This window comes from Pagrus pagrus, assembly GCF_965226575.1.
Source record: "Pagrus pagrus genome assembly, chromosome: 12".
In the NCBI taxonomy this organism is placed as follows: Eukaryota; Metazoa; Chordata; class Actinopteri; order Spariformes; family Sparidae; genus Pagrus; species Pagrus pagrus.
The window spans coordinates 20,310,278-20,323,279 of NC_140196.1; the positions used below are offsets into that span (position 1 = coordinate 20,310,278).

A 13,002-nucleotide genomic window follows, 5' to 3' on the forward strand; every position below is an offset into this window, starting at 1 on the left:
CTCATCTGGTGTTTTTGTTTCCCAGGGATTCACTGGAGAGAACGCGCCTCAAGTTCTCCCTCCAGGGGGGAAAGGTCACGGCCCTCTGTCTCCAGGAGGGGGAGCAGGTGTGGGCCCTCAACATTAAAAGGGCTCTACTGAGCATGCTCCAGACCTCCCGCATGGCCTCCAAACAGGAACTAGAGAAGGAGGTGAGGGTTGATGAGGGCTGTGTTTTATCTTATAACTGCCAAGTTTGCAAACTTACAGCAACTCACTTGTCTTTATGGAGATTTCAAAATAAAACAAGTGCAACCACTTCTTCTCAACTGACAATACAACCTCTACTCCTGCTACAAACAATAACCGTCATTAAGATCTTGTCATAATATGGTGCATTCACGGGGTGATTATCTGACTTTTCTTTAATGCCTCTTTCTCAGACGGACGTGTACGGGACGTGCACCAGCAGGTATGAGAGGCGAGGACCATTACTGCTGAAGAGCAGGGATCTAAAACAATGCCATCAGTCCAGGCTGGCAAACTTCTGGCCCCATTCGGTATCTTTAACTGCAGACACAGTGAGTTTGCCTCTTTTTTTTCTTTGTCAAAAATGCATGGGAACGAGGCTACCACTGAGGACACTGAGGCCATGCACCTTCTCTGGGGATTTGGGGTGTTTTCCTCTGGGGTTTAAGCAACTTGAGGGGAGTTTATATTCTACACTGAAAGGTGCACCATGTACTGTGAACTGTGTAGTTTATTCAAATATTGAAGTTTGAAAGAGAGTTTGAGTTTCTCCTCCCAAACTACATAGTGCCCCTTTAAAATCATGTGCATGGTGGTGATGTTATGGGCCGATTCCAATATTTTTAGACTGTGTGCATTTAAATATGACTACTTTTAGGACAAATAATACATAAATGATTCAATACTTTGTTACTTTAGTTTTATATACTAGCAGTGTGGAGCCCTGAAACTAAATTTAGACAATCATCTTCTTGGGTGATTAGAAAAGTATCCAAGTAAGTAAACATAAAAGAGGAATGTCGGGTTTCATTTGTTTTTACGTCAACCAATGACATCAATACTTTTAAAATCCTCACTGTGAGCCCGGTGATGCGTTAGTCTTGTAGATTGTTTTTTCTCCTCTCTGATGTCTGAGTTCAAGAAAAGTGGAACTGAAAATGTGGGTGATGACGCTTGTTGTCGCCAGAGATTTCCGCACCACTGAATAAGAGGATGTAATTTTTAGCCCACTGTTATCAATATTACATCAGCGCTTTGGCTCAACAGTTGCATTTGATTCATGCTTTTATGACAAGAGGTTTGAGTCTTGTCTTTCTTGCTAGTCGGTGCAGTCAGAGCTACACTGTCTTCAGAGGCATGGATCTACAGTGATGCAAGAGGTCAACTGCACCGAAACCGTTTCAATGGCAACATGGTCCAGGACTGCAGGGCTGGTGAAGACCCAAACAGTGTCTACCCTGCTCCTGCTCAGAGCCCAGCCAGGGACTCCTTCAGGCACAGGTCAGGAATAGTATTAAAGGTCCCACATTGTGAAAAATAAGATCAACATGCCTGTTTTAAAAGAGACAGGCACTAAAAATAAATTTCTAGCAGATGCCCAAAAAAAAGTATGTACCTTTACAGACATGGACCCTGATGCCTATTCTCCTCAACGCTCATGCAGATTCTTTAGGCGTCGGCGTGCTAACTGACCTGCAGTTTGAAGATGAGGGGGCTGCGAGGCCGGGGAAAGGTAGAGCATCAACACCTCAGCAAGCCAGTCAAACTGTCCGGATGTTATGTAGCCTCACCTCAGACCCACAACTGGTAAGTTGTAACCGCATTTATGCGTAAGGAATGCATATTGTATGTTTCAGTTTACCTGGCTTACACTCCAGGCGCTGCAGTACCTTTCAGTTACGAATATGAATCACTTTTAAGTAGCCCGTACCCTGCCAGACCACTGTTGGCTCATTTGTGTTTGTAAATCGTGGCTCGACTTCCCCTGAGACTTTGCTGTGTATGAGCCAGTCATTTTAATGTCTCCCATACAAGGAAGTGCAGTCAAACCTAATCTGGCAACCTTCTTCATAGTCTGTTTACATAGGAAGTGTTTAAAAGAGGCCGTCAGACCCAGGGCCTGACACACTCTGTGATAAAATTAGTGTGTGGGGATCAGGTGATTGATGGGAATAAAAAAAGCGTGTTCACATTTCTGCAGGAGGCAATTCATTCTGGTTGTGCAGCAGTTTTGATTAAAAAAAAAGCCTATATGTGTGTTTGGATCTGCTCCTAGGTATCACAAGAGTTCCTTCAACTGGCTTTCCAGCTGAGAGATCTGACCCTCTCTCAGCTCAAGACGCTTTGGCAAGAAGCATCTTTCAAGTGCCGCAATGACTGGTCAGTGATCCCCAGTGTTTTATAATGCAGTGTCTTTTGGCTCAGCAGCGTCCTCTTCTTCATCAGTGTCTCCACATGACTGTTTAAGTTGCACATTTCCACAGTTATGAATTATAGCTAATGGAAGATCTTGTGCTTAGCTACCAGTAAATTGGATTAACGCTGAAAGGACTCTTGTTTATGCTTTATAATGAGAAAAATACACACAGCCTCTGGCCAAGTCCACAAGTTAACAAAGGACAGTCTGTATGGGACAGTAGCCAACTTAATCAGACACTACTCTGAGGCACAGATGAGCTAACATGCCAGAGCAGGGCAGGGTCTCCTCCTTAGTCCTTATGACTGACTACTGTGACTAGAATATGGCAAATAAAGCTTTAAACATTTTGACTTCCAAGGTTGTTATTAATAATATAATTAACAATGGGCGCATTACACAGGCGAAACTAAATGTAAAAGAGCGCTGTACGGATGACATATTGTTGTAGGCTAACCTGGAAGTGAGCATCGCCCTGATTCCCTCGACAAATTGCCTACGAGATTTTTGAATTGGATTTTGGATTAGCGCCAAAAATAATCTCTGTGGAAAACAGAAGTTTATGATTTTTTGTTCAGTAAAATAATCGTCACGGATGAACACCACTTTTGTGATTTTTGAAAGCGTAAATTAAATCGCTAGAAGTAAGAATCTAATGTGAGGCTATAAACAGACTACACTGCAGTTGCATGACTTAAATGTCACCACCATGAAGCGTCTTAGTACACAGTTACTATACAAGTTTTCTATAAATTGATCGATCTACAAGTTGTAAAGTTTGAGTTGAAATAGTTTGTAACTACAGTCTGCCTGTTAAGACGGACAAGCGAGTCGATGATTCGCTGTGTTTGACGTGTTGATGTTTAACGTCCCTGACAACTTCTGTAGTCTTATTTAGCCACTTGTTAGCAGCCGCCGTTTTAAGACACGTCCTTAAAAATGCTAACGGATTTCCAGGTTTTAGGACTCTATGGAGGCAATGTAAAAGACATAGTGCAACATTCTGAGACGATTGATCACCACTATTATGTCTGTGTACAGTCCTTTAACTATGAAGCCATGGCAGTAGTAGTTAGTAGTTAGCTAGTCTGTTAGCATAGCATAATAACTAGAATAGCTGTTTCCAGTTTTTATGATATGCTAACAGACTAGCTCTGCCCAAAGGTAACAAAATCTGCCTAGCATAACCTGAAAAGTTCACTAATTTACATTATATGTGTATGTACATTATATGTATTGGCCAAGCAAGCGGCAGATACTACAGGAAGCTGCTGCACCCAGCAAAGACTAGTCCTATGCATGGATTAAACAAATTAGATATAATGTGTTAATTAGAGAGCTTTAGCTTTAGCTTTTGGCGCTTGCATGCAGATTTGGTTCCCTTTGGACAGATGCAGGCTAGCGTTTCCTCACTGTTTCCAGTTTTTATGCTAAGCTAAGCTAACCAGCTAATGGGTGCAGCTATATATTTACTGTACAAACAGTGAGAGTGGTCAAGCTTCTCAACTAACTCGCAAATAAGTGTATATTTTTCCATAACATCCCATTATATTGCATAACACACCAGAGACTGATACTGGTGTTGACTAACTCTTTGAACAGGCAGCCTTTGTTAGATGCGTTACCAGCGTGTGGATCTGAAAACTGCATCTTACTGCTGACCGACCTAATGAAGAACAGAGAGCTGGAGGAGGAGCAGGCTCACGCTTTTCTCTCCACCATCGCCCTCATCCCTCATCCATCGCCACAAATCATCGACTCCATCAATGTAGGAACTTCTTAGTTACAGTAATGATAAGCAAAATCTCTCATCAAAGCTACATTCTCAATTCACTCATGAGATATATTAGTCAAATAAATGTGAATGATACGTATTGCCTGCATTTAGCTCGCCCTGTATCTCTGCTGTCTGAGTTAGGTCTTACTGGAGGTCCCAGAGGTGCGGTCCAAGGCGCTGTTGGCTGGATCATCTTTGGTCTATCAGTTGTGCCGGAGGTCTCAAGCCTCCTGCAGTGAACTTTCTCAGGTTCAGACCTTCATACAAACTCTTGAAAAAACCCTGACGGAGGGCAGTGAAGGAGAGCAATCCACTCAGAGACGTACAGTAGGTGCACTTCACATCATGACACTGAGCTTGGTGATTTCATGTCCTCAGAATGCGTGTTTTGAAGCAATCATACATAAACAATGCCTAATTTGCACATAATTTGTCACCCAACAGCTTTTTTATGCACTGAAATCAGTGGGAAACATCGGCCTGTCTGCTCCAGCCTTCATTCCTCTCCTCAACCGCTTCATGGTCGGCCACTCATCTGCACTGAAGCTGAGACTGGCTGCCATCCAAGCCTTCAGACGCTTTCCTTGCTCAGCTGATGTGAGTCAAAACTAGTACAAGTCAATAGTCTTCGTGTCACAGAAGCTAACTTTCTGTATGACATAGTAATTGATTCAGGATGAGTCGAGGTGGAGGTGAAGAGGTGGGTGTCAGTCTAGCATCAGTGACTGACAGCAGTTTCCTTCCTTTAGAGATCTGTGCTGTTGCAGCTGTACCGGTCCTCCCAGGAGGATCCCGAGGTCAGAATCACTGCATACCAGCAGCTCATGCGCTGCCCTGATCGGGACGTGTTTGAAGTGGTGAAGACGACGCTGAGGGACGAGACGTCCAGCCAAGGTTTGACTAAACTGCTGTGGTTTTGTAGAGGGGATGCCCGTAACAGTTTCCCCTTGTGAGAATGTTTCGCAATTGACTTTTTCGGTGAGCTAAGTAAGTCCTCTGTCGGTCATGATCGTGTTTCTGCTCTCATTGTCAAACAGGGGAAACAAGACTTAACATCGGCTCCAGTTGTTTGTTTATAGAAAGTTCTTGATTTATGTGTTTCTCCAAAGTACTTCTCAAATCTCAGATTATTTATGTTGCATCTTTGTGGCAGTGTTTGTTATGATGTTTCTTTATGTACTTGTTCTGTTTGTCAGTATAACCATATGCTCCTCTGCTTCTTTAGTGGGCTCATATGTGTGGAGTCACCTGACTAACGTCCTGAGGAGCGAGGACCCCATGAAGCAGGCACTAATCGAGTCGCTCCCTGATGATATTATCAGCCGGGACTTTGAGGCTGAGTTTCTGAAATACTCCTCCTATTCAGACTACACTGTTTCATCCGGTAGCGATGGCGTCCCTTCAGCTTCAATTCAAGTAAAATAGCATTCACATCTGTATTTTCCATGATTAAAAAAAACACTTCTCTGCTTTTTTGTTTCAGGCATGGGAGTCACAAATGTGGAAACATCTTTGGTTTTCTCTCCCAAATCGTTTCTACCCAGATCTGCCACTGCCAACCTGACGGCATATTTTTACGGTAGAGCCCACAACCTCCTGGAAGTGAGTTTGATATCGATTAGATTTTTATTCCTAAAAGCGTATTAGAGGCTTACGATACTATGTCACGTGCATGTATTTTGTTTCCCATCGAAGGTGGACCTTCACGTTGAAAACGCTGAGCCGCTTCTGAAGAACATTTTCGGTCACTCTGATGGAGAGTCTGCAGCTGAAAGTCCAAAAGATGTGCAGTCCAAAGAGGACAGGAGGACGAGAAGGAGAACAGATGATGGCCACAGAGGAGACAGGGAAAAATGTTTGTCCAGCACCAACAGTTATTTGGACAAGGCCAGGGCCATGGTGAGGTCACTGTAACTGTTGTAAGACAGTTGTCTCTATTGGGCGGTGTCTTAGGGGAAGAGGATGGTCAGCGGGTTTAACATCTAAGCTTGGTCAGGTCGGATAAGACCCGACAAACACCGGTACACCGGTACAACAGGTGGACTAGTAGCTTTTTTTTTTGTCAAGATATACTGACTTATTAATCAAGTCAAAAGGCATTTTGATAGCGTAAGATTTCTGTTCATGTAAAACTATATAAAGTTTTGCATTGAAGGTGATTTCATGTAATAATCACATGTTTTTGATTTGTCTTGTCCAGTTGTTTGGGAGCAGGAGAGCAGAGGAGAACAGGCCTGAGTGTTGGGTTGGTGTGAAGGTGTTTGGCAATGAGCTCAGCGTGTTCACATGTGAAGATCTCTACGACCAGATCAACCAGCTGTCACTGAGCGTGGCGGGACTGGCTGTCAAACTGCTCAAGGTACTTTTATATTTTTATTTTGTATTTAATCTTAATTTTACCTGGAAAAACTTCCATTGAGATTCAAAATCTTTCTCCAGGCCAAGGCAGCAACATAAAACATTTCACATAAAGCCACAAACAGCAAAGCAACAGACTTCAAACATGCAGCATATACATCAATAATTGTACCAGTGTGTATTCACCTGTTTTCAGTCTGCCCTCCTTCCTCTCCGTCCTCCAGGGTCATGAGGTTCAGCTGAACCACAGGGCCGTGCTGATGACAGAGGAGCTGCTTTTACCGTCTCTGTCTGGTTTGCCCGTCAAACTGGGCATCAACATGACCTCCCTCCTTTCTCTGCGTCTGAAGGGCAACATCAACTACAGGGACACTTCTCACTTCTCCCTGACTGGATACATCAAACCCAAGTACTTCCACATTACCGCGTGTAACAGGGGCTACAAGTTGGACATTTGCCTACGAACTGTGCTCAGTAACCGGCGTCTCTCTCCTCAGTGCACATGTGGGGCTGTCTGCCAGGATGGGGGTTGACGGTGCTTTGGGTCAGGCTGCAGTGGACTGGGTTTCAGAGCTGAGCAGCTCCACCAGCCTGGATGGCAGTGTTGAGCTGCAGGAGGGACGGGATCTCAGGGTCACACTTAACACGCCAGAGGACGTCATGGACATCATCTCTGTCAGGTAAGTGTCCACCGTTCAATTAATTACACCATTTCAAAATGTCCTTCAACAGATCATATGTGTTGTTGAATGTTTACCAGCCCCAACAGCATCACCTGGTGATGTTTTCAGTTTGTGAGTCTGTGTGTGTGTGTGTTATCACAGCAAATTGTAGTCCTGGAGACACCTTTTATACTGGGAACTAACACAGAAGCCATTTTGAGTATTTTGCCAGGTGTTTACATTAGCAAGGGGGCCGAAACATGGGAGCTAGGAAGTAGGAAAGGGGTCAGTGGCCCCCAACTTTTTGGCACTGTAACCAAGTTACAATCATTCCCATCCACTCTAGCATAGCCATTATTGTTTTCAACTTGTCTGTCTGTTTGTCTGTGGACTGATTTTTGTCAGCATGATGGCATTACATGGTTTGATACAGTCACCAAACTTTACAAGTAGATGAGATTAAAATAAAGGCCCAGTTTGAAGATGGCCGTGGTCAGATGAAGGAGGTCGCAGTCTCAGAAAATCTGATTACAGCATTCATTCCCATGAAAGCTGCTCAGTGGCACATGAAGCCAAAAAAGCTCAACTTCCCGGGTATGATATTACCAGGATGTCACACGCTGAGGCTCCCACAGAGCATGTGTAAAACCAATGGGACTTATTGAAGTCAAACACCTCTACCTCTTTCATGGCCGAAGAGAACTTCTAAATGTATTATAAGGGCAAAAAACTATATATATATATATATATATAAAATAGGTTGGACAGAGGTGTTTTTACATATTTTAGCCTCTTTGCTTCAGATCACAAAGAAGTATTAACTGCATTACTATTCAAAAATTATATAGTGTTTATTATCATGTACAGTATTTAAGTTATTTGCCTCTTGAAAAGTTCCTCATTGTGTTGTTTTTGCCCAATGATTACAGTGTACACCTTTAATTATTGTGCAGAATTCTTTTGTAACTTTTATTTAGTATAATGACAGAAAAAGTTCAACTGAACACAAAAGAAACAAAACAAAACATACTGTCTGATCGTGTCTATAACGTTGCGGTTTTGTGCAGTGTTTTGAGTGATGGTGAGTGTGTGTCAATTTTCTGTTCACCAGCTCCAGAGTGTTTCAGCTCAGTGGAGACCACAGAGAGGAGATAAAGGGGCCAAAGAGTCGAGTCCAGAAGACCACCTGCACACCAAAGACGTGTAAGTTCTCATACGCTGTCTACGGCCTTTATACAATTATTGTTGGACAGTTTGTTGCAGATTTAGATCCCAAAACGTACTCTTTTAATTGTTACTGAATATGAACTTTTTTGAAATACCACAGCATGTTGCCTGTTTAAAGCCAGTGCCCTGATGTCTATTGCTGTTTTACTTTTTTAGTCTACATATGTCCCGTTTATTATCTTATTATATTGAAATATACTGTATATTATATAATAACTTGTGCCCTGTCATTACAAAAGATGAGATATCAAATGAAGTTAGCATGCTAACCAGCTAGCCCCGGTCCTTCCTGGTCCAAATCTCCTGAACTAGCGATGTAAACACTAATGCTCTCCTGGTCCCTGAGCTCCAAGTCTGAGCTGCACAGCCAACTGAACTAACTAGCTATGGGCAGCTACATTTAGCAGCAGTTAGCAGTTACTCTGGTGATATGCTGCCCCCTAATTGTTTTGAGTATGAATTTGACAGGTGACCAACTCTTAAAATTTAGCTTTAATTGTTTGAAAGATTGGCTGATGATCACATTATAACAGTTAGGTTGTTAGTAAACACTGATCTCTGCCACCTCACAGGGTCCAAGATGGTCGGCTGGCAGCTCTGCTCCAATGCCTCTTACCCGTCACTTGCTGCGGGTATTTCCCTCCCTCCTCCAGGACCAGCCCACCTCTCCCTGAGGCTGCTGAAGCTGGACAGAGGCCTCCATTACTACCTGCTGGAGGCCGCCTACTCACTGCTCGCTCAGGTGACATAATATGATGTAAAGGACATTAAAAGCGAGAGTAGGATTGTAGAGTATTTTTAGACTTGTGTTCGATCTTTTAACCTTGTCTCACAGTTGCTAATTTGCCCCATCTTATATTTCAGAGAGGCACCTGGCTCCCCAGAGAGGCCTCCATCCACCTCCTCCTGGCCACACCTCAGTCCTCCATCCCCAGGGACATGTCTCTGGACCTGAGCTTCAACCCTAACAGACTGCTGCTGAGGATCACCCATCCTCTGAAAACCATCCACATACAAGGTCGGTCACGGAGGAACGCCTGAACAAAAAAAACCCAAACATCTATTAGGGTCTAATGCTGAAGATGTGTTGTTGTTTTTCTCAGGACAACTTGAACGAGAGAGGAATATAAAGTCAGGAAAGCTGGAGCTGCTGATTGATGGTTCTCATTATTACATCATGGTCAGTATTGAGGCGATCTGTCATGTGATTTAAAGGGGCACTATGCAGGTTTGGAGAAGAAATACAAAGTCAGAATTTTAATATTTACAATATGAATGAGTCAATAATACAAACTCCATAACTGAATAAACAAGCTGTTCTCAGAGGAAAATAAGGTCCCCAGAACACTGTTTAAAGCAAGAAAGGTGGCAGGGTCCGCCACATATAAACAAAGTAAAACAGTATGAAACTGTGTTGTCCTTTAAGGTCAGTTTGTTTATTCAGTCTTGAAATTTAATTTGTTTAGGCAGAAAAAATCAGTCAATGAAGATCTTTCTCTTCTGATTAACATTTCTTCCCCAAAACTACATAGTGCACCTTTAATCTGAAAATGATTTTCTAGTTATAAAAGATGTTAATTAGTTTGTCATCTTTAGGGTTTGGTCGACACTCAGACCCTCCTGTCAGAGCAGCGGACACGCTATCACCTTGAAGCCAAAATGGCCGCTCATGGACATCCCATGATCCTCTCTGCTAATGTTACTCGTGGACTCGGCAGAAAGACCAGCTTCTCTGCCACTGTGAAGAACGTGTTCAGAGAAACTGCATCACTGTCAGGTATCCGACCAACATGACCAAATCATATTCATTTATTATCTCAAGAAACACAACTTTTATATATTTACCATGAACCTTTTCCACATCAGTGGTCCTGGAGCGCAGGCGGGATGGCAGCAGCAGGCAGTACTCTGTGGAGGCGGAGCTGCTGCTACCCGGTGTGGTCGGCACCAGGATGCTGGGACTGATGGAGCAGAAAGGCTCACTGTGGAGCTCCGCGCTCAGGCTCAAATATGGTCTGGGAGGTGAGTGATTGAAGAACACACCGCGTTAAGTTGTGATAGCCTGACACGGAAGTCGTCCTTGGAAATTGTTTGGAAAAGGGCAGGCACTTTAATTAAGATGTCTCATCTTCTGGGAGAAAATCAGTTTCTCCTGACCTTTGACCCCCTCGCAGGTGATGCCCGACACTTGCGTCAGGAGTGCTACACATCTCAGAGACTAAGGAATGAGAGGGACTCAAACCTCACGTACATCATGAGAGCAGATCACGAGTTCTACTGCTCCAACACCGCTCCTATCAACCACAAGGTAACGGCTGGAGACGTGAACCCCCTGGATGACACAAGCTTTTAAAGTGAATCTTAATCCGATACTTCCAGCTTTTGAGGGTGGATATTCTCTCTGTGTTTTAAGAGCTTGGTTGTTTCTGCAGATCCACCTCAGGCACGAGGAGAGCCCCAGCCACGTTAAATCCGCCCTGGACGTGAGCTACGGCAAACACTGGGATGAGATCAACAACAAACGCACACTTCTCCTGAGCCAGTCCTTCAAAAACCAAAGCACACAAAACCACACCAGCTACACACTGGAGGTAGGCAGTGCTGCACCTGTAATGGTCTGTGTCCTCGTCTGCTGTGAGACCATCCTTGTTTTTACATTTTTCAAGCTTTAAAGGGGCACTACGTAGTTTTGGGAAAGAAATTTTAATCGGAAGAGAAAGGTCTTCATTGACTGATTTCTAAAATAAAAGAAATCTCTTTGTTTTCATGACTGATTAAACTGAGGAAACAAACTGACCTTAAAGGACAACACAATTTCATAATTTTTTACTTTGTTTATATGTGGTGGACCCTGCCGACTTTCTAGCTTCCAACAGTGCTCTGGGGACCTTATTTTCCTCTGAGAACAGCTTGTTTATTCACTTATGTATTATTAACTCATTAACATTGTAAAAATTAAAATTCTGAATTTGAATTTCTTCTTCTCCAAAACTACACAACGCCCCTTTAAAAGCATTTTTCTTTCTTTATCCCAGGTCATTCTTCAGGTGCCGGAGAAGAATTTAAACTACAGGACTCAGCTTCTTCACTCTCACATGAGACGGGATGGGTCTGAGAGCAGCACTCACCTCAAGGTGAACTACAACAACGTGATGCCGCTGGTGGCTGGATTACACTGGAAAAGCCCTCCCAGAGACACCCTGCAGAAAAAATGGGAAGGTAAGATGAGTTGTGATGCCTATGAAGTGTTTTTTTTCCTGCAGTGAGGAACCGATCAGCATCATGTCTGTCTTTTTATCTTCCAGGCACATTCAACATGGACACTCCGTGGCTGTACATCTACACTGCGCACAAACTGAGCCAGCAGCCGCGCCACACGCTCCATCTCACATCAGAGCTCACAGCCAGTAAGTGGCTGACCATCCGCAACCTCCTGCTGGAGGGTTTCTACAGGGACAGGGGCAGGGAGAGGGAGGCCCGTCTGAAGCTCTACACACCAGCTGTCACCTACATCCAAGTGAGTAGAGGAGAGGAGAGGCTGCTCCACCTGAACGTTCAGAGAACAAAATTCAAAGTGCTTTGAAACAACAAGGCAGTCCAGGCACATCAAATATAAGAAAGTGTAACAAACAAGGCAGGGAATATTGAAGAGTCTTTATTAAAGTGGCTTAATCATTTCTACAACTCACCTGCAGTATGTAAGAGACCTGACAGGTGAGACAGAAGAAAATCAACAACTAAATAGCATGAGATTACAGAAAAATATATACATGAACATAATATGTAGAAAAAAGATACAAGATACCACTGCAGTAAAATATTACTTTTAAATTTACTTTACTTTTTTTTTACTATCAGAAAATGAAAATACTCAAGTAAAGTAGTAAGTAAGTACCTCAAAATTGTACTTATGTACAGTATTTGGGAAAATGCACTTAGGTACATGCCATCACTGCCAGATACAATACTCTCAGTTAATAATATCTGGTCTGTAAAAACATCGAAAATATCAGATGTTTAAATTCCATGCTAGAATTAAATGATTATCAAGATAATTTAACAATTTAATGATATGTGAGGCATGCATGTCCTCCGCTCCTCCAACTCCTCCGTCCTTCCCCAGGCAGGAGGGTGGGGCATCGTGGGGAAGCGAAGTGTGAAGGCCTCAGCCTCCTTAACCTCATTGTGGACTCTGCCTGCGAGAGGAGACGTCTCTCTGGAAGCCTCTAAATCCAGCTACACCCTGCAGATGGCCTCCACCTATGGCAAGCACAACGTCAGCCTCGCTGCTGCCCTGAACACTGTGGAGAAGGTGGGTGGCAACACTGGGCTACGTCTCTCGTATGGATGTGTTAAGTGAAATGTTTGAATAACGTCTACTCCCTTTAAGAATCTGAAAAAGAGGCAAGCAATGCTGAAGGTGAGCTTCTCGAAGCCGAAGAGCCCGTCCACAGAGCTGGAGTTGGAGGGAGTTATAGAGGAGCTGAGGAGGGACAAGAGGATGTATCAGAAAACAGCAATGCTTCAGCTCAGGTCTGTGCCGCGATCTGATT

The 13,002-nt window shown here is 43.5% G+C and overlaps 1 protein-coding gene across 1 annotated transcript in view; it reads left to right on the forward strand.

Moving 5' to 3' along the window:
* The window catches only part of LOC311266072 (uncharacterized protein), a 37,924-nt gene that overhangs the window by 1,234 nt on the left and 23,688 nt on the right, over positions 1-13,002 (forward strand). The window contains exons 5-31 of the mRNA XM_084368256.1: positions 26-191; positions 423-560; positions 1,332-1,509; positions 1,673-1,815; positions 2,285-2,388; positions 4,028-4,193; positions 4,344-4,529; positions 4,647-4,799; positions 4,952-5,096; positions 5,428-5,586; positions 5,686-5,804; positions 5,898-6,101; positions 6,403-6,561; positions 6,785-6,969; positions 7,058-7,240; positions 8,334-8,425; positions 9,022-9,191; positions 9,314-9,467; positions 9,553-9,629; positions 10,046-10,226; positions 10,316-10,471; positions 10,624-10,757; positions 10,882-11,040; positions 11,485-11,668; positions 11,755-11,966; positions 12,573-12,761; positions 12,840-12,982. Coding sequence (XP_084224382.1) covers positions 26-191; positions 423-560; positions 1,332-1,509; positions 1,673-1,815; positions 2,285-2,388; positions 4,028-4,193; positions 4,344-4,529; positions 4,647-4,799; positions 4,952-5,096; positions 5,428-5,586; positions 5,686-5,804; positions 5,898-6,101; positions 6,403-6,561; positions 6,785-6,969; positions 7,058-7,240; positions 8,334-8,425; positions 9,022-9,191; positions 9,314-9,467; positions 9,553-9,629; positions 10,046-10,226; positions 10,316-10,471; positions 10,624-10,757; positions 10,882-11,040; positions 11,485-11,668; positions 11,755-11,966; positions 12,573-12,761; positions 12,840-12,982 — 4,239 coding nt within the window. The remainder of the gene's footprint in view (positions 1-25; positions 192-422; positions 561-1,331; positions 1,510-1,672; positions 1,816-2,284; positions 2,389-4,027; positions 4,194-4,343; positions 4,530-4,646; positions 4,800-4,951; positions 5,097-5,427; positions 5,587-5,685; positions 5,805-5,897; positions 6,102-6,402; positions 6,562-6,784; positions 6,970-7,057; positions 7,241-8,333; positions 8,426-9,021; positions 9,192-9,313; positions 9,468-9,552; positions 9,630-10,045; positions 10,227-10,315; positions 10,472-10,623; positions 10,758-10,881; positions 11,041-11,484; positions 11,669-11,754; positions 11,967-12,572; positions 12,762-12,839; positions 12,983-13,002) is intronic.